The sequence below is a fragment of the Thunnus thynnus genome, chromosome 4 (genome assembly GCF_963924715.1).
Source record: "Thunnus thynnus chromosome 4, fThuThy2.1, whole genome shotgun sequence".
NCBI classification, from domain to species: Eukaryota; Metazoa; Chordata; class Actinopteri; order Scombriformes; family Scombridae; genus Thunnus; species Thunnus thynnus.
This window is the reverse complement of record NC_089520.1, coordinates 11,349,095-11,369,385: the sequence shown is the minus strand read 5'-3', so window position 1 is coordinate 11,369,385 and position 20,291 is coordinate 11,349,095. Positions and strand designations below refer to the sequence as shown.

Below are 20,291 nucleotides of genomic sequence, written 5' to 3'. Positions count from 1 at the left end.
TGGTTCCAATCACAGTGGGGTGCTCTGCTAGTACATAGCTATCTTTCATTACACCACATGGTTGCTAAACTTAGAATGACAAATGTCACCTCATAAAAATAAACTGATGGAACATGTAATTGTAACAGATTCTGTGTTGCTGGGGCTTAATGGGATTTGCAGAAATGTTTATTTAGAAAGCAAACTACATGTATATGTGTATGCCTGGCATAGGGTATATTAACGTCACATGACTGAATAACATCACATGACTGTACATTATTGTATGTATTGCCAAAAACCATTTGCTTCTCTCCAGTGTGTGCTTGTTGCACTAAGATTTCAGGAGTATTTAAAGTAACTCTGTCTTAAGACACAATCACACCAAAGACACTCAAAAGTTGTGGAGTCTACACTGGTTGCTTGGCAACCTCAAGATTACCTTAGTCCAAAGTCACTGGGCCCGGCTGCTGTTTGACAACAAATACATGGGGAGGTTACAACATGTAAAACACATGTAAAAAACACAAATTGTCATTTCTACATTTCTCTTTATGTGTGGATTAAACAAACAAGGTACGATATTTTAATTAGTGAACTTTAGACATGATGTTTGGTGTATTTTTGAACTTTAGAGAGTGCTTTTAACCCCTGCTTCCAGTCTTCATGCTGAGCTAACTCTTGGCAAAGAAGCAAATAAACATCCATTAATTGATGCTTTAGTCATGCCAGCCCTGAACTGAAGCTAGCCACTCTTTTGCAGCCTCATGGAATTTGATCTTTGGCAGGATTTGCTAACATTTTGGCTAGATATTTAGCTAATGTTAAAAGAAGTCACTACTATTAGAGCAACCTTTCTGTCCAGAGTAACAGCCTATTTCCTTTAAGTGTGATGCCATAATATGTAGGAAATTGTACTGAGATTGTTAAGACCTTTAATGATAATCCTCCCAAAACCAGGTCATAGGGTGGAAAATAGAGAGAGAAAAACCTGTGGGTGATTTAAGCTGCAGTAAATTACAGTTAATCTCTTTCCCAAGTCATTCTCTGTTGCATGACCCAAGAATCTACATCTTAATCATAGTTCAGGTTCAGATATTAGTTTTGTAGTAAAGGTGACTGTGACAACAGGAAGGGGATTGCCTGGAGCTAGAATATATTTTCTGTTACAGCAGTCCTAGGTCTTTTGTTGATTTTGGTGGATGGATATTGATTGTAAGCTGCATCCTCTACTTACCCTCATAGCCCCATCACCATCACCACCACACACAAACATACTGTATGTTTGTTATGGTTATTTGACTTGAAATTGATTAAAACAATCCAGAGGGGACATTCAGTCATTCAATATGTATGAGTATGAAGAATGGCTAAGAGTAAATGTGGGTGATTCATTGGGAAAATGTGTTTCCTTAAACTAAATTTTGCTGATGCTGCCTGAACTCTGTAGCTCTGCTCTGGACCATTTCCCCAGCCCCAGTACTTGTTAGAATTGCGAAGCGTAACAGCCCTGCTAATTGTAATTTTAGATTATATGACTCTTTTTTCCCAACTGTTTGATGTGTCTGCACATGCACATTAGAGGTAATGCATGACTCTATTTTGCATTGTGCATGAGCTGCAGAGAAAAGCATCTCTTTGGCTGTAGCAGAAGGTTTCGATCTAATTGCAAACCAGGGTATGAAAGCAATACAGTCTATTGCAACCCCAACAGTCACTTTAGACTGCAAAGCTCCTTATACCCTGAGGTGAAAAGGTAAATAGACACACACACCCACTAACTGACAGACTGTATGAATAACCAACTGACCGATTGATTTTACTATCTCTAGAACTCTGTGCAGTCGTTGGCAGGGCTAACAAGCTGCTGTTACTTCCTGCCATGAGGTACCAGCAAGCGCTATTGCAGAACTAAATCGTGATTTCCGCTAAAGAACTGAGCCATATATGGACAAATTAACCTGACTGAACAATTACATATCAGCATTGATAAATGTTCCAAAAAACACTTCAAATCTATCGGCCCAGTGACTTCTGGTAGATTAAGCACATTGAACTTTTATTTCTGAGATGTTCTGTGACACGTTACCTCTCTCATGTATAGTATTTTGTACAAACCCAACACCACCCAATATAGGCGCGTGATATTCTAGGGTGTTGCTGGTCTACGGCTGTTGGAAGATGAGTAAACTGGATTGTCATATGATAGGTCACATGCCACATAAACTGTGAACATCCCATCTCTAACATCTTAATATGCTTGTAAATCAATGTTGACATGATGAGTAAGTTGTACTACAGTGCAATCTGTTCAGTATAGCAAATTTAATCACTAATTAAAACCTTATTATGGTGCTCTGACGCAAAAAAAAAAAAAAAAGATATGTAATCGATCTTTATTACACCCCAACTCTTTATAAATAATAGTTTTCAATTAGCACCTAACCGCACTAGCTTGGCTTTTCATTACAGCAACTAAATCGGTGTCATCATTATCATCACTATCTTATTTTTCTAAGCAGTACTGTAAATGGTAACAGAAAAAATCGTGCTGAACATGCTTTAACTACAGTTGTGGTGAGTGAGCTCTTCCTATGACTACAAATTGCATTTGATTGAACTAGTTTTGTTTCTTTTTTTTAATCACATGATGTGCTCTGGAAGGCTGGTTGTCAGAATTTTATATTTTTGAGCTTAACAGACTTTTAAAACTGGACTGTTTTTTAGTTTTAGGATTGCTTAAAACGTGTTCTGTGTACTTGGCTTCTGACACAGCGCTAAGCGAATCGTCTCCATGCTGTGAGAGTTAGTTTTTATGGGTTTCATGTGGCCTGAGCTGCATGCTGCTTATGTGACCAGCAATGAAATACAGCACGGGACAGTATACTCAGAGACTGAGCGCATCATAAAAATGATTAAAAGCAAGATACTACTAAGGGCATGTTCAGAAAGCGTGTAGCTATCTAGGGAGTTGATATTGATGCTAAACATGTGCAGCAGCAGGTTTGCCTAACAGTTTTCTTATTTTGGGTTATTACCAAACTTTTTTGCCTTAGTTACAGAGAGATATTATGGTTTACAATGTATATTTTTCATTAGCAGTAAAAAAGGACAAATAAGTAAACAGATAAGCATTTATTGGGCAGTGTTGTGGCAGATATTAATAAGAAAGCTTTTGAAAAAAGGATTCTTTTCTAAGTGTGATGGGAAAGTGTTTACATTTTTTTTAAAGCTTTTTGGTTGTTAAAAACTATTGACTAGCCATGAAGTCACCAATGGACTTTTGAATGGTGTTTAACTTAGCTTATGTTTGGTGATTAGCTATACTGTATGTGTATGATAGAACATAGAGACAGAAATATGAATATTAATAAGATATTTTGATTTACTAACTTTCAAAAATATTGTTTGCATAAGATTTGGTGACAACACACATTTTAGTTGTTAATTGAAAATGTTATGAGACGTCACTGTTGCAATTGCAAGTATACATTAGCATATGTTTGCACTTTCTATAAAAAATGACTCAGAGAGTCTTCTTGGTTAAATTTGTACAAGCTTTGAATTTAACACTAACACAAAATTCTGACAAAATTACACATTTGGAGCAAACATTAGAGCAGCAAAATCACGAAACCATTTGACTGTACTAGTACTGAATAGAATCATGGAAAACTAAAACATTATATATCAGAGCACCCTCTAAAAACGGAGCGCCTCAATTGTGTTTATAGGCAAACACATTCCACAGTTTGCCACATTAAATGAGTGTGTCTGTGGACTAGTTAAGAGCGAATCAGCAACAGGATTAGTTCAGTGTTAAAGACTGTATCCGAAGCTCAATACTTAACACCTCCATTTAAGAGTGGTGCTGTATGTAAGATGAATGATGAACTTACCTCCGTACTCCTCTGATCCTCTTGAGTGGTGCTGCTTCTCAGTCTGATATTTGAGTGTTGCCTCCCTGGTCTACAAGCTATTAAATCCTTACAGGAATGCCAGTGACTCCGCGACAAGCACCCACGTTGTCAGACGCGGTGCCTGCCAAGAAAGGGGATTGCTTTTTTGTTTTTGGCATAAATCACAACCTCTAGCGAGGGGGAGGAGGGAAAGCCAAGGTTGTCTACAAGCCTCACGTTGGGATGACTATGACTATGGCTTCTTGTTGGAAAATGTATGAGCTTCCCTGGGAGATATGGTCAAAATGAGATGCATTTTATGCGTGAAAATGGAATTAGGCCAAAGACCCTCTATTGTCCACTATACTGCATGTTTTTACTGTTGTTTTGAAATTGTACTATAATAGTTCTACAATGTGACTGATACTGTATCCTCATCCTTTCATGTTATCATTTACAATATTTACAAATTACTTTAACTCTACACCTTTGGAAAGGCAAACCTTAACAGGAAATGTGGACTTCAGTTATAATTTTGAGTTAAACCTACACAGACACTGTGTTTGGTCTTTTTGTTGGCTGTTTAATAAAGATGGAATGTCAGTATTATCTTAAGCAGATTGTGATGCTGAAAGTAAGAACAAGTTTTTAGTCAAAGCTTAGTGTTGACAGCCAAGTATGCTCGTGCTGACACTCTTGTGATTTTACAAGAACAACAAAACATTATATTAATGTTTAGATGCACTAATGACTTCTATCCTATTGACACCATCTAAAAATACAATGTGTTTATTGGGGGTCTTTGAGCAGTCTGGAATCGCAACTGTAAACATGAGTGTGAGGCCAGGATCCCTGAAAAATTGTCAAGTGTGCCACAGACTTGTCCTTGGAAATTAGATAGTTTAATGTTACAAATTCCTTGTCATCTCAAAGTTAATATAATACCAGAGGCTACAGTACTTTTTAAGTAGAAGAACTAGTAGGAAAATACATTAAAGGATTCTCCACTGAGATGTCAGTTGTGTTTTTCCAGCCTCATGTAGGTTTTTTACAGGCTTCACATCAAAATACACATATCGCTAATCATTAAGGCATCATGTTTGGCAGGCAAGTGTGTATGCAAATCAAAAAAACATAAAAAGCTATACATTTAAACAATTATTTTACAGCATTGACAGGTTTGTTTTAATCAGTTAGTAATCTGCCTAACTATGTCTATAAAGACAGAGTCAGAATATCACATCACATAGGGCTGTATTTTGGTGAACCTTCACCAATAACAAAGCTGGAGGACCAATTTTTTCTTATTTCAGGTGATGGCCAACAATAATCTGTTAAATCATAACGGCTGCACTGTTCTAATGGAGTTTTAACCTATTCAAAGCTAAGTACCAGGTGTATTTGATTGTGCTCTGTAAGAGTTATTAGGCATAAAAGACTTGTCTTTATCTGAAATTCATTTAAATGTAAATATGCCTCAGCATTGGGCTTTCTAATATATGTTATGACTCAAGGTGTTCTTTAATAGACTAGCCCCACTGTTGATGTGAGAAAATCACCAACAACACCTACACCTACCCAACACATACTCTATATCTCCGAGTGACAGGTTGTAGGTCCACTGGAATTTCATTTGGGCTTTATTAACCGCATGGCTGTGCAGTCTCAGTTTTATTAGCCTGACAGATATGACCAGATGTGAGTATACATACTGTACAGTGAGATTATTGTTGTTTAAATAGATGACTGAAAGTTTTGTGTAAAGAGAGCATGGGCTGACGTGATATTGTGAGTACCTGTCAGAACATATCATCACATTAGGCGAAAATGGCACAGTAACTTTCTTGATTCCCCTTTAACTTTTCTGTGTAAATCTGCTGATTGGATAGGAGTTTCTCTGAGGAGGACTTAACTGCCACTGGCCAGCTTGACATTGAAAGTTGAATTCACGGGTAATAAGATGTTTATTTTACTAATCAATTAATTAAAATGAAGAACTCTAAATGTAAAAGTCACAGTGATACCAGTGTTTCTATAAATCAACACCGCCAATAAGTTTTACACTCACAGATCATTTTTATAATTGAGATCTGCATCAGCCACATAAGAGGAAGGAAAACAACTCTGTAAATAATCCTTAAATCAATTTGTTGTTGTAGTTAACAAATAGTTTTACTCGTTAATTTCAGAATTTGAAATGTCAAAAAATTCCTTTCAACAATGAGAAATGTACTGTTAATCTGTTGGAACACACTGACCACCTTGAGGGTATTTACTGACATGCTAGAAGTCATTCAGATTTCTCTTGGAGTCTGGCTGCTGGCACTTTAAACCACAACCTAGTTATTGTGGCCTCAGTAATAACAGAGCTATGCTCAGTTTGAGCACGATTGTGTGTGTGTGTGTGGGTGTGTGTGGATATTTCAAGCCATGTAATAAAAGCAGATGTGTGGCACAGGAACTACGACTGTTCTCAGGCATGGGAAGCTGATATGAGAGGCCTGGTGTTCTTGAAGGCATTTATTACAAAGGGTCACTGAAGTCAGAGGCTTTGAATTCTTCCATCCAAACAATGACAAAACAAACCTAACGTTAAGCAACCCAATACAATGTGGAAAAAGGTAACCCCATCTGTGTTAGGGCAGACTTGTTTTTTTTTTCATTTTCATATTTATTTTCATAGGAAAGTACACTGCATTGACCTATTCCGTGTGTTTGTAATTAAACTACACTAAAACTTTCTTGTTAAATGGAGAAAAAGCATCCATGTTGTCAGAGGAAGATAGTGTCCTTCTTTTTTGCCAAATTACAGGAAACTCCTTCATAGCATCTCACTCAGAATTGTCAAACACTATTTGCTTGTTTGGATTGTTTAGAGGCTTTTAAATTTCAAAGCCTAGTACAATAAACTCCCTGTAAAGACTTGTGTCAATAATAACAGGATGCCATATGGCTACTGATGATATTAGGGCGCCCGAGAACTTTACACAGGGACATAGACAGTTGTTTTGTAAGGTTGCACTTTGTCATGCACATGAAATTTTATCATTTATGACTTTCTATAATAGACATGCAATATCTTCTGAAAGCCTCCAACCACATGCTCGCAGTAAAAGAGAAATTTGAAGCCATGTGACAGTTGGCAAAGCGGAAACAGTGCATGTGAAGTTGGAAATGGACCACCTCAATAAATGCCTCAGAGTACTGTATGCCAGGACTAAACTGAATGTGATCGCAGCAAAGATACTTCATAGTTGCGCATGGGTTTATAGTATACAGATATAAATATAATATAATAATTATAATAGAATAATGAATGGTTTGATTTTACCTGCATGTAATAGATAAAGGTAGAGGCAAGGCCAGTGCCTGAGTCTGTGTATAGACAGAAATTGTGGCCAGAACATGTTATCGGTCGGTCTGTTGGTCCATCACTGTGGTCCAGACTGAAATATCTCAACAATTATTGGATGGATTGCCAAATTTTCTACAGAGATTCATACTGTATTTCCCAGAGGATTAAACCTACTGACTTCCCCAGACTTTTCCACTAGCTCCAGTATGACGTTGACATTTTTGGTTTTGATATCTCTTGACAACTGTAGGATGTAATGCCATGAAATGTCAACAGAAGTCCATGATGCCCAGATGATGTATCCTAATGACTTTGATGATCCTTGACTTGTCATTAGCAGGTCAAAGTTTTGTACACACATTTTGTACAGATATTCATGGTTCCTAGATGATGGACCCTCATGACTTTGTTGATCCCCTGACTTTTTCCTCTAGCACCACCATGAGGTTGGCATTTGTAGATTTGACTGAAGATGTCCAGACAACTAATGAATGAATTGCAGTGGAATCTGATACAGTAGTTTATGTTTCCCTCAGAATATACAGTGATAACTTTTTCTCTACTCATCATCAAGTCAAATACTATTTGTCAAATACTTTGGTTCATAATGACACTCCCATCAGCCTTAGCTGTACCTTTTGTTAACGCACTAAACTACGATGGTGAACCTGGAAAACAATACCTTCCAAACAAGTACAGTCTCACAGAGCTGCCAGTGTGGCTGTTACTGTATAAATCAGGCTCATGAATGAATTTAGATTAAAGATAGACTGTTGAACAGAAATGATTTATTTACATTTTGGCATAAGGATTAATCAAACACACACTAAAACATACTCAGTTATAGCCATATTGTCATATTGTCAATTTTCCATGAGGTCGTATCTTCAGAAAAGCCAGCAAATTGTATGTCTTATTCAGAAAACAGCAAAGAAAACTAACTATAATCACAGCTGAGTTGAATGAATGTAAAAAAATGAACATGTGTGGATGCAAGCTCTTGCATATCACTCATGTTGAATCTCAAATGTCTAATTGGCACCCAACAGATAAACTGTGATAATTTGCACTCAAATACAACCAAATCTGTTTGAATCGCTCAAATTTGTCCTTAGTGCTTTATAACATTTGTTTGTTTGTTTGTTTCTTTCTTTCTTTCTTTCTTTCTTTCTTTCTTTCCATCACAGTTTGTTTAAACACATGAATATAGTAATTCACAAAAAACCCAAAAATGACAGCACTGTTCAGATTGGTAAACCATTTACATGCCATTCATTTTAATGGGGCAGGTGTTTTTGGGAGTTAAGGACCACTGCGTCATCCTAATCTGAGGGAGAAGAAGGAAGAAAAGAGAGCTGTTAAAGCAAAGTATAGCCATAGGAACAGATTTTAAAATGTAACAAATAACTGAGAAGGAGTTTTTACCTTTAACGACAAGTTTAGTTGAACACTCCACTCTACCCAGAGGGTTTTCTGCAATGACTGTGTAATCCCCACTGTCCTTGGGCCCAACTTTGAGTATCACCATGGAGCAGACCCCACATGTGTTAGTGATGTAGTAGTTAGTGTTGGTGTTAAGGCTGACGTTATTTCTGTACCAAGTAACATGGGGTTTGGGGTTTCCTGTCACAGCACAACTCATGTAGCATTCATAGCTTTCTGGACTGTTGCGCATTTTTAGCGGAACAGTGAAAGAAGGAGGCGCCTCAAAGCTGCAGTCCTTTGAGGCTGGGAGAGTCACAGAAAATGTTTCTGGAAGGATACAAGAAAAAGGGCAGAAATGTTAAAAGGGTGTAATATATAATGATGGGTACATTTTTCAATGCTATATTCTCTTTAGCTGTCTGTTAATTGAATCATTTATCTGTCCTAAATGTCCATATTGGAAGCATTTATATAAAATGCTCTGCCTTTCATGGTGCATTTCATGAAAATAAGACAAACATTAATTAGCAACACTTCTCTGTCAGACCTTGCAGTTTGATGTACAGTATGCTCACCAAATGTACAAAAACTACTAAAGTTGACATCTCTCAGCAAGCCAATTCATATTCTTTATTTGTCCTTTGAGATTAATTCAGTTGTATTATTGTACTTTCAAATGATCATTCTTATTATGCTAAGTACTTACATCTATTAACTTCTTTTGCTGACTGAGTTGTACACAGCTACATCTGTTTAGATCTTGTTAATGCCTTTTAAAATACATTAGGACTGATACCCACTATTATTTCAATTGTTGATTAATCTCTTGATTATTATTATTATTTTGATTATGCAATTAATTTAGTCTATAAAAACAAAACAAACAAACCAACAAAAAAAAATCAACAACCAACACAAGTTCTGTGATATCTTCACGTCTTGTTTTGTCTGACAGTCCAAAACCCAAAGATATTCAATTTAAAATTTTAGAAAACATATACAAAAAACTTTGACTAAAAAAGCTCAAACCAGCAAATGTTTGTCCTTTATTCTTAATAATTGACTGAAACGATTAATTGACTATCAAATTATTTTTGATTAAAGATCCCCTCCAGACATGATCTAAGATACATAAAAGCAATCTTCTTGTACTAATAATTTGTGGCTGCTATGTTTTTTCCACAAAAAACATCAATTACCTTGGTACAATCCCTAAGCTCTGTTCGCACAGAATGCAAAGCAAATTTTCGCCTTGTGATCATAAAACCCTGCGATACATGCAAATTTTTTGCTCAAATTGAATATTTTCAACTGAACACACCATTAGATTTACATATACTCCTCCCTCATTGAAAAATCCACAATCTAAGAACAATCTATGTAAGATGTCTCCTACTTCACTAATTGCAGTTGCATTAAAGTTGCATACTGGACCACAGTTGGCTCCAAACTAGTTGTGATGTCATAAATCATGCTTGTAGGGTATACACCTTAAACTCAGATTTAAGGTGATCACAGAGAAACTTTCCTCCTTGAGCAGATGAATGTGAACTCTGCACAAACATCATTCTGCACAGTGAAGCTACAACATCCAAGTGAAGTTACAATAAGAAAGACACATTTTGAGTGGAGGAGGACTTAAAATTTCTGTTGATTATCAACTAATTGTTTCAGCTCTAAATGAGAGACTTTCAAATGACTGTTTTTAAACCTGCCTTTCTTCCTCCTCACTTCCCAGGTTGGTGACTCAGAGGGTTCGGAAAGCCCCATGTCATTCTTGGCATAGACCCGGAACTGATACTGCCGTCCTGGCATGATATTGATGGCAGTGAACTTGTTATTGAAAAGATGGTCAGCCACAGTGTGCCAAGTGCGCTTAACCGAATCGCGCTTGGTGATCATGTAGTGAAGCCTGTCGTCTTTTTTCTCATCAGGAGATGGAGTCCAGGAGACGGTCACTGTTCCTGACACATTTTCCTCCAGCTCCACAGGGCCTGGAGGCTTGGGGTCGTCTAGAAACAGGTAGGACAAGATTATTATTGTCTTCATGTTTTATGTTTATGCTGACTACAGTGAGAATGCCTGCACACTGAATCTGGCTCTCTTTAAACTTTCCCAAATCAGTTTTTGAGTCCAAAGTATACAAAGAACATAGTATACACTTGTAAATGCCTTAGTAAACAAGAAAGAACATAAAATATTTCAAAACCCTCAATTGTTAATTCTAGAAATATGACAGCCCTTTTTTGCCTTTTCTAAAATCTAGATCAACTTTGTAATAATCTTACGAATTATGCATATCACATTTCAAATCCATGCAGCCTTTGGTTATTATTTCTCTTTTATTTTATATGGATGAGGTAAGATTTTCTTTCACTGTACCTGTGACTCTTATCTCAACACTGGAGGTCTCTTGACCAACAATATTCTTCACAATGATTGTGTAGATCCCAGTGTCATGACGCTCTGCTGAGGGGATCATTAACTGTGATGATGTGTCTGAGTTGCTCACTGTCACATGCTTAGCTACAGGCAGGCCATCCTTGAGCCATGTAATATCTGGTATTGGAGAGGCCTGTCAACAGCAGAAGATGCAGATCTAAGATGATGTGGGTTTATACTTCTGTAGAATGTCTAATTATCTGCCACTTGAAATGGGACAAAACAACTTTGTGTTCTTACACTCACACGTTTTTGTATGACTATTATACTGAACCTGAAAGTTGAAGTTGACCCGCGCAGAGTTCCCAGCTCTCATTACGATGAAGTTCTTTATTTTTCTGTCAGTGAAATGGGGTCTCACTGTGACAATGTGGGAAGAGTTTTAGATTATTTTTTTTTTTACCAAATTTTATTCAACAATCTGCACATATGATGATACAGTATTATAGATACATACTTTTCTTTTTGGACAGTAATACCCCCCCATTATCTCCCCTTAATCCCCCAGCATTCCCCTCTCTGCTGAGTTTTAGATAAAATTAATGAGAGAAAGTGACCAATTGAAAGTAAAATGTATCAGATTCTGAGTGTAGACAAATGACTCACCTGGAGGAGGCATTGCAATGATGTAGTTGTCCAACTCTTGAGGCTCACTGTCTCCACCCTCATTGGTGGCTATGACTCTTACCCAGTACATGGCCATAGACTTCAGACCCATAATAGTATAGGAGGTCATAATGATAGCATTGGTGTTACAACGATCCCACTCTGGATTTTCTGCTGGTCTGAGCTCCACAAAGTATCCTTTGGCCTCATCTTGGACCCCCTCCTCCTCCCTGGGTTTGGTCCACCCCAGCGATAAGGTGGTGTATGTAGAGTCAGTCACCTTCAAGTCGATAACTTTTCCAGGGGGCTCTGAAAATTTATGTAGATCAGAACACTGTACTGTGATTTTACTCAGCATTAACATACAAAATATTTGAGTTTGGCCTATTACTCACTCTTTGGATCTCTCGCAATCACAAATTCAGATGGGGAACTTGGCTCTCCGGCACCAGAGATGTTGATAGCTGATACACGGAACTCGTACTCGATGCCTTCAACAACATCCTTCACTGCATACTTTTTCTCTGTTGGCATGTCATCAATCATTGTGTATAAGACTTTAAAACATAACTTCATAAGTTCTGTAGCTTCGAAAAAGGAATCACATTTCACTTGACAAGTTCACATCTGAAGGAAAACTTTTACCGTATCCATGTCATTGTGGATATCATCAAAATGGCCCTACCTTTAATGGGCTGATCTGGTGGGTTGACAAAGCTCCACAGATTACTGCCTTTCTTGCGTTTCTCCACGTTGTATCCCAAAATGTTGGTTCCTCCAGTATTGGAAGGTGCAGACCAAGCAAGATTGATACAATCCTTGAAAGCACTAACAATTTTTGGTGTAGAAGGAGGTCCAGGGTATGCTAAAAGAAAGTTAAAATAGAAAAAACAACATCTCTTTAATGGGCTCACTTAAAGCCTTTTTCTACAACACCTCCTATACTTGAGACGCTGTCACAAATAGATTTTGATTTGCTTCTAAGACAACTCACCCTTTGTTCCTGCCTGAATGTCATCAGTCTCCATCATTTCACTGATGCCTTGATCAGTTTCAGCCCTGATGTGATAGCAGTACTTTCTGCCATGATCCACATCAGTGTCCCTGTATTTAGCCTCTGGGCCAATTTTGCCCAGTTTCTTCCAGCTGTTTCGGCCAATTTGCTGGCGCTCCAGGATGTAGTCAGTGATAGGGGACCCTCCATTGTCTTTAGGAGGCCTCCATTTGAACTCGATGCAAGAAGAAGAACTTTCGATAATATCCACAGGGCCTAGTGGTGGTGTTGGTTTATCTGTAGTCAGACAAAAGAATAAAGAACAACCATGCTCATATCCATGTGTTACATATATATTTTTTCAAATTCAGAACATCCAGTCCTTAACACAGCTTACCTAATACAATGAGCTGGGAGATGGCCTCAGTTATTCCACATTCATTTTTAATCTTAATCTTAATTTCTCCTGTGATTTTGCGTGGGCACTTTGTCAACAGCAGACGGCTGTGTGAGGAAGACTTCTCAATCTTGGTATGGCTGTCCTCCAACAACTCTTCGCCTTCATGGTACCACTGTATCTTCATGGGTTCCCGTCCAACAAAAGACAGCTTGAAGGCTGCATCTTTGCCAGTTTTGATTGTAACAGGTTTCATGAAGTCAGCGAGGTCATCGGGGTTGATTCTTGGAGGATCTAGTTGAAGAACACACATCTTTTCATATTGGCACTTAATCGCTGAGCTCAAAAGGATATTGTTTTACACATTTTCACAGTGATTGGCCTTTTGTTTTGTTTGAGTTGAAGTGTCTCGAATCGATTTTGATTTAATTACCTTCAATCTTTAGCACTGCTTCTGTTTTACGCCCATCAGCCTCAAATCGGTACTTTGCAGTATCGTCTTCTTTGCAGTTTTTGACAATTAGTTTGCGATAAGTCCCATCTTTGACAATACAGATATCATCTGTGGTTGTTATCTGAAATGCACACACACAAGCACATCTAAATCTCTGACGGTTAAAGGTAGAAGCTATTATTCTATCAACTCTTACGTTTCTCACCTCTTTGCCATCTTTGTACCAGACTCCATCGCAGTCCTCACTGCTCAGTCTGCAGACCAGTTCGGCATCAGTACCAATGATAGCAGTTACATCTGAAAGTCCACTAGTGAAGTATACTCCTGGGTCTAAAGAAAATACAAGCTTATTGTTACCTAGAAACAGAAATATATGAATAGCGTAGCATTGCTATGTTCTGAGAGCGTCTCACCAATGATGGTATCAGGGACAAGTGGGCCTGCTCTCACTCTCTTTCTTTTCTCTTGAACAGGCTCCTCTTCTTCAGTATCAGGAGCCCCTTCTTCCTTTGCTTGTAGCTCCTGCTTAGCTTTTGATGATTTACCCTCAGTTGGTACTTCTCCTTCCTGCTCATCCTCTTCCTCATCATCTTCCTCTTCTACATCTTCCCCTGCCTTATCTGTGCCATCTCCAGCCTTTGTCTGCCCCTTTACTTTTGTCTTTGTCTGTCCCTTTGCCTTTGTCTTCCCCTTGGTCTTCGCTTTTGCTTTAGCTTTAGCTTCTGCTTCTGCTTTAGCTTTAGCATCTGCTTCTGCCTTCTCAGCTGCCGCTGCGGCTGCCGCCGCTGCTTCAGCCTCAGCCCTTTCCTTTGCCCTTGCAATCATCTCATCTCTCTCCAGCTGTATCTTAGCCTGTTGCTCCTGAGCAATTTTCAAAAGATCGGCTCCACCACCACCAGCTCGGGTTGTTTTGCGAGCTTTCTTCTTTCCGTGTGAGTTTGGATCATTGTCAGCTAATAAAAAATACACAGTACCAGGTTATTTTTAATGCTTTAAGGGAATTTTTGAATATTTGCCTAGCTTGTGTTATAAAGCTGAAAAAATACTGTACAATTTGAAACATTTAAATGGTACCTTCCACTATAAGCCAGGCATTGCAGGATTTTTGTCCAGTCATAGCTGCATAAATTCCTTTGTCCAATGGCATGCAGTCCTTCACCACCAATGTATGAATCAGCTTGTCCTCTGACACAATGATGTCATATTTGTCCCCTTGCTCCAATGGAGTATTCTTTCCAACCCAATTTATCTTATGCATGGGATGTGAGATGACACACTCAAACACAGCATCTTCTCTTTCCTCTGCTTTCACGTCTTGAATCTTGACCAGGAAGTCTACAGGTGGAACTGCATGAAATATAACATGTAGCACATCATTACTGTGTTAGCTCAGGATCTGGTATTTTCTGTCACAGGACAACTCATGTGGCAACCAAAGCTCTCTTGTATGTTGTATTGCATTATTTACACGTTACAGTAAAGTATGCAGACAATTAATTTGCTGCATCATCTTACGTTTTAAGTCTGTTGAGAAGATCTTAACTCCATCAACTTCCACTTGGTATAATCCTGCATCCTCTGGACTAACACCATTGATGCTGAACACAAACTTCTTCCCCACTTGTCTCAATCCGTGTTTTACCTCTGTGTCACAATCAAATGGAACCATAACTCCATCCTGTTCAAACACAAGTAGTTGTGAATGTTAAATATGTAGCATTTACAGTATTTGATTGATTGTGTGCACATGCACATACAGTAGATTTGTAATATGACTTTCAGTGCTTTCATGTACTTTACTCAGTTAAAATGAAATGTCTCACCTTGTATAGGAAGATTTTGCTAGTAATGTCTTTCAGTGACATTTCAAGTTCAAACTCTGCAGCACCATTTTCTCTCATTTCAATAGGCTTTAGGTTGCATAGTCTCTCAACAACCTGTAGTAATCAGAATCAGGAAAAAAATACTTTTGACACAGTGAAAATGTTGAGTTTTCCTGTATGTAGTTTGTATTTCCTCTATGTCTGGTATTCCATTATATTACTGTATTTTAGATATTTGACGGTGTAGTTGCTTCATATTGAAACACAGATGAAGTTGAAAAATACCTTTTCTTGCTCTTGCTCCCTTTCAATCTTCTTTTCATTTAGTTTCTTTAGAATCCCACGAAAATCAGTGACACCATACTGAGCACAGATGCTCTCGTAATCTTTTTTGTCGGCACTCAACAACAGTTCCCAAAACTTGTCATCAATTTCTGGTTTTTCTTCTTCTTTAGACTCAATGTCAACCCTCCAAAAAGAAACAAAATTATCAATTATGAAACACACTCAGGACACACTGTACATGGATAGGCATAAAATAAAACAAAACAAAAAAAATGAACACATTGTCATGTACCTTTGTCCATTTGTAAACTAGCTTCCTACTTACGTGTTTTTTAAGGCCTTTTTGAAATCCTCAGGTGTTTCTCGGATAGCTACAACACAACCGGTAGCATGGTTACAATTTTCATTCAATGATTGATACTGCATTGTTATAAATGAAATTTAGGTTGTGTACCTGTTCTTGATTCTTTCAAGGCTCTGCTCTTTTTATAGCCAACTAAAATGGAAGCAATTAAAGTTAAGTCAGACAAATTTACTTTTTTAAGAATCAGTTCTGAATATTTAATGGCAAGAAGTAAGTAACTCACCTTCAATAACATTGAGCACAGCTGTTACAACCGCTTTTCCATATTCATTTCTGGCATAACACTTGTAGGTGTCAGCTTGATCCACCGATACATCTGGTATCTATGGGAATACATGATTATCAATATTTTTGCAAGATTTTTTTTAAATTCATTACTCTGACTGATTCATTGATTTATCAGTCTTGTTTAGATTTTAGTTATCTGAATAAGCTTTCCTCATATGATATGGTCAATGGCCTCACCTGTAGCTGGTATTCACCAGAACTTGTATCGTGGGTAATTTTGTACATTTCATCATCAATTTCTCCCTCATTTCTCACCCAGGTCACAGTTGGTTCTGGTTTGCCGGTAACTATTGCTCTGAAAATAGCCAGTTTTCCTTCAGAAAGGACAGAGAGCAGTTATTGTATATCTTTGAAAACATTATTATGTGGTTAGAGGTGGTATTTTACCTTCTTGGATAGTCAGAGCAATAGGTTTCCGAGTGAAATCTGGGGTGCTCATTCCTTCAGGTAGTTCTTCCACATACTGGGTGATCATAACTCCAGGCACCCTTGACTTCTTTTTAATTTTCACTGTCATTAAATGAGATAAAGTGCATGATTTACAATTTCATGAAAAACTTGTGAAGAACTGATTTAATTGAGGTTTTATATATTATTTTAACTTCATACTATGTCTCAGAAAATGCTGTAGTGTATTCAATTAGTGTTGATTACCTAATTCGTTTTTTCAGCAGTAATTAAAAAAAAAAGGTGAGTCATCACATTTTATAGTTACTTACCCTGCCCTGGAGCAGTTGGCTCCTCATCCTTAGATTTACGTATCTTAAACATCTTGATTTAGACAACAGCTGCTTTGAAAACACAAACAATAAACAACATTTTAACCCAAACTTGTGCATGTCACTTTGGTCTTCGCTTTGAGGGTTGCTGGACTGGATTAGAGCTGCAATGATTAGTCGATTAATCGTTTAGTCGATTGAAAGAAAATATATCAGTGCATAACATATCCTGTATTCTGGAGACGTAGACATGGCTTGACCACTGTTGGTAACCATCAGAATCCCCATCTGTTCAACATATAGTTAATCTCTTCCAGATGGTCTGAATCTGCAGGGTGTATCATTTATCATTTTCCTACTCAGTGGCATTATGTTGCATGTCTGATTTTACAACATGATGTTCATAGATTTTTAAGTAAAGCCCTCCTTGGACAGACAATAGATGTAATTGGACATAATTTATTCACCCCTCCAATTACAAAAAGTAGGTGAAATAATATTCTTCAGGATTGAAGAATGAGAGAAAGATCTATATTTCAAGAAACTGATACAAGGATCCCTGAATTGGTAACCCTATCTGTATCATAAATGAAGAATTCCTGTGGTAACAAAATACCTAGCATGCCCTGCGTAGATTCCTGCAAGTGCCCAGCCTAAGTTTGACGGCAGTAGGTCACATACCTCATAAAACTATCCATCATGACTCAGGAAGTGACGTGAAGTGGCTGACAAATGCTACAAGACTCATAACTATCTTAACACTTAGGTTTTGCTTTCTTTTAAGCCCTGAATTATTGAAAGAAATGGGTGAAAAGATAATAAAATAAAAGGTACCACAGGCCAATGTTGTGCAGTTAAAGATAGCCTCTTTTCTTTTTTCTATAGATGAGTTATTAAATCAAAGTTGTCCTGAAACTAGGACAAAAAAAGGACATTTTGATGATCAAGAACGTGTATAATTAGTCAGGTATAGCCAGCCTGTATTGCCAGTTTTGCTTTAATAACAGTGTACCTGACAAGCCATATACTGTGCATTTGAAAAAATAGTATGAAGTATGGAAAATGTATATTTCTACACATGGATACTAGTTATGTTGTAATTTATTCATTTCCATTACAAAACATTTAATCACAAATGCCAAAAAAGGGTCGCATTAGCATACTGATATGACTTTAAGACAGTATCATTTTTAAGACTGACAAAATGTTTAATTCAGAACAGCATGTACTCATAATTAAAGTTGTTTTCTCAATAAAGATTCAATTTTATATATGCAAATATCACTTATATGTGATCAAAATATCTTACTGTAACTTGAGTGCACAAGTATAAACTAATGTTAGTGCCTCTATCCACTTTGCTTTCCCTGATTTTTATTATCTCATTAGTCTAATGACAGGAACCTTTTGTTCATGGATTATATTTGATAGCCACTTAAACTATAAACATTGAATACATTTAAATGATTTTTGCAGAGTTCTGTCAGTCACCAGCATATTTAGCAGTTTTGTACACTCAGTGCACTGCTGTGCAGCTATATTTGTCTGAGACAAAAAATAGCTTTGCCAAGGGTGTTATGAGTGAACTGATTTATGAATAACTTGTCAGGTCTGTGTCCTATATCTCTGAACTCCATTTAATAGAAGAACATATTATTTAATTTGACATATTCTTTGTGCATTAAAAAGCTAAATAAAACATCACTTTAAAGCTTAACAGCATAGTTTAGCCCTTAGATCTTTGCAGCGGGAAAGTGTAGGAGTAATTTCCATATGAATACATGAATAAGATTTAGTTTTTTGATAGTCAAACTATAGAAACTGACTCTTTGCACACAGTTGCCACTACTCTCTTGCACCTCCACAATCATCATTGTAGCCTGACATTTTCCTCTTTTTATATTTCTCATCAGTCTCTGACAATTCTGCTTTCTTCAAAATATGAACAACACTATTAAAGTAAAACATTTCTGGTATTTCATCATATTGAACTTGAGAGAAACTGGAATCATATAAATTACTGTCAGCATGCAGTTTTAATTAGAATTCTGACTTAGGATAACTACCTAGATCTCATTACCAAGTAGTGTACAGTAACATGCAAACACATATAGACACATACTTAAACTGGATTACAGATTAAAGAGTTTATGGTGAAATATCAAAGAATCTTTCCCAGTATCTCTTAAATGTACTTACTATTTTTTTAGGTAAATTGCTGTTCTCCGCTGTGTGTTGCCAGCCACCTGGCAGCTGATTCTTGAGTGTGGGCTCTCAGTTTTGAGAGGCAATAAAGCCTTTCAGAGACACCCAGGGCAACCTAACCCAGTGCTTTTTCACTGTGGCTCTTAGGGATAGGTTTACTGACACGCTCTTTGGCCCTAAAGTTCTATAGGTTCTTGAAAAGGGGACACCACAGGAAATGCAGCTGTGAGTTTTGAAATCCCTCCCTCAAACCTGGAATCTAAGCTTTAGCACTGCAGCAGGGTGCTTTTGGCTGCTCTTATTAAAAAGGAGAGTCTCATGGGAAGAGACACAGTAACATGGTTGAACTGCCTCGGCATTAACTGTACGTATAGGCGGTCTGATCTTCCTTACAACATTTAACAGTCAAGAGGTAAGCGTCAATTCAATTCTGACTTTTTGAGCTCCTTACAATAGTTTTGTTTGCATGTTTAGAAATGTCAAAATTAATGAACCATAATCTTAAAATATTGCAAGTCTATTCCTAAAATATTACCATTTTCACAAATGTTCTCATTTACTCTGACGCTGTTCTGGACATATCAGACACAAAACAAGCAAAACAAGCTAAGCCTTATTCTGATACTAATGAGCCACAATTTTTTTTTTCTATCTTGTCTAATTGAAACAGAACAGAAACAAGTTACACAGTAGAATTTATTTTAGCATTGTGAGACGCACTTCTCTTTGAACCCAAGAAGTGTCATCCTGCACTGGTCACTCATGTTGAAGCCCTGGGTGCAACTGTTGACCCGCTCTTCTTCAGTGACTCTAAACTTGGACTAATGTCTGACCCCACAAAAAATATGCTCTGAGAGGTAATACAAGAAGACTGGACATAAATTATTCACATAAACCTTCATGGAGGTGAACAAGTGACATGAATTTTGATACGTGCTTGCTATGTTAAGGCATGAACATGTGCTGCAATATAAGTCTATATTCATACATGTTTATGCAAGTATTTTTTGTTAACATTTATAAACATATATGTACTTTCTGTTAAGTAGTACTACC

At 37.4% G+C, this 20,291-nt stretch overlaps 2 protein-coding genes across 52 annotated transcripts in view; both read right to left on the bottom strand.

The window, feature by feature from the left end:
* igfn1.4 (immunoglobulin like and fibronectin type III domain containing 1, tandem duplicate 4) overlaps positions 1 to 4,007 on the bottom strand; it is a 36,582-nt gene extending 32,575 nt beyond the window's left edge. For 46 of the 50 annotated variants that reach the window (XM_067586621.1, XM_067586624.1, XM_067586651.1 and 43 more), the window contains exons 1-2: positions 3,879 to 4,007; positions 422 to 449 (exon numbers count right to left, since the gene is read on the bottom strand). The gene's annotated coding sequence lies outside the window, so the exon portion shown is untranslated. The remainder of the gene's footprint in view (positions 1 to 421; positions 450 to 3,878) is intronic. The other 4 variants (XM_067586622.1, XM_067586645.1, XM_067586646.1 and 1 more) reach the window with 3 other exon arrangements.
* A 3,997-nt stretch (positions 4,008 to 8,004) lies between these two features.
* Positions 8,005 to 20,200, bottom strand: igfn1.3 (immunoglobulin like and fibronectin type III domain containing 1, tandem duplicate 3). 2 transcript variants are annotated; one of them, XM_067586619.1, is made up of 24 exons: positions 19,230 to 20,200; positions 17,031 to 17,102; positions 16,699 to 16,821; positions 16,489 to 16,625; positions 16,247 to 16,346; positions 16,114 to 16,155; positions 15,985 to 16,030; positions 15,660 to 15,843; positions 15,375 to 15,488; positions 15,067 to 15,229; positions 14,626 to 14,898; positions 13,965 to 14,504; positions 13,757 to 13,881; positions 13,531 to 13,672; positions 13,098 to 13,391; positions 12,701 to 12,997; positions 12,392 to 12,571; positions 12,102 to 12,230; positions 11,707 to 12,015; positions 11,375 to 11,460; positions 11,041 to 11,233; positions 10,374 to 10,670; positions 8,659 to 8,985; positions 8,005 to 8,560 (listed from the first exon to the last, which is right to left on the bottom strand). In XM_067586619.1, the coding sequence occupies exons 2-24, from the start codon at positions 17,080 to 17,082 to the stop codon at positions 8,556 to 8,558; spliced, it is 4,158 nt and encodes a 1,385-aa protein (XP_067442720.1). In that variant the 5' UTR covers positions 17,083 to 17,102; positions 19,230 to 20,200; the 3' UTR covers positions 8,005 to 8,555. The 2 variants fall into 2 exon arrangements, with proteins under 2 accessions (XP_067442720.1, XP_067442721.1); XM_067586620.1 differs by having other exon boundaries at positions 17,031 to 17,099.
* Between the last annotated feature and the right edge of the window lie 91 nt (positions 20,201 to 20,291).

What these genes read in the sequence shown, in the direction of transcription:
- igfn1.3 (XM_067586619.1), bottom strand. Translation starts at nt 17,082, where the DNA reads ATGTTTAAGATACGTAAATCTAAGGATGAGGAGCCAACTGCTCCAGGG. An exon ending in TGTGCTCAATGTTATTGAAG is followed by an intron (nt 16,156 to 16,246) that starts GTGAGTTACTTA and finishes CTTCCATTTTAG; the next exon opens with TTGGCTATAAAAAGAGCAGA. An exon ending in GGGAGCAAGAGCAAGAAAAG is followed by an intron (nt 15,489 to 15,659) that starts GTATTTTTCAAC and finishes TGATTACTACAG; the next exon opens with GTTGTTGAGAGACTATGCAA.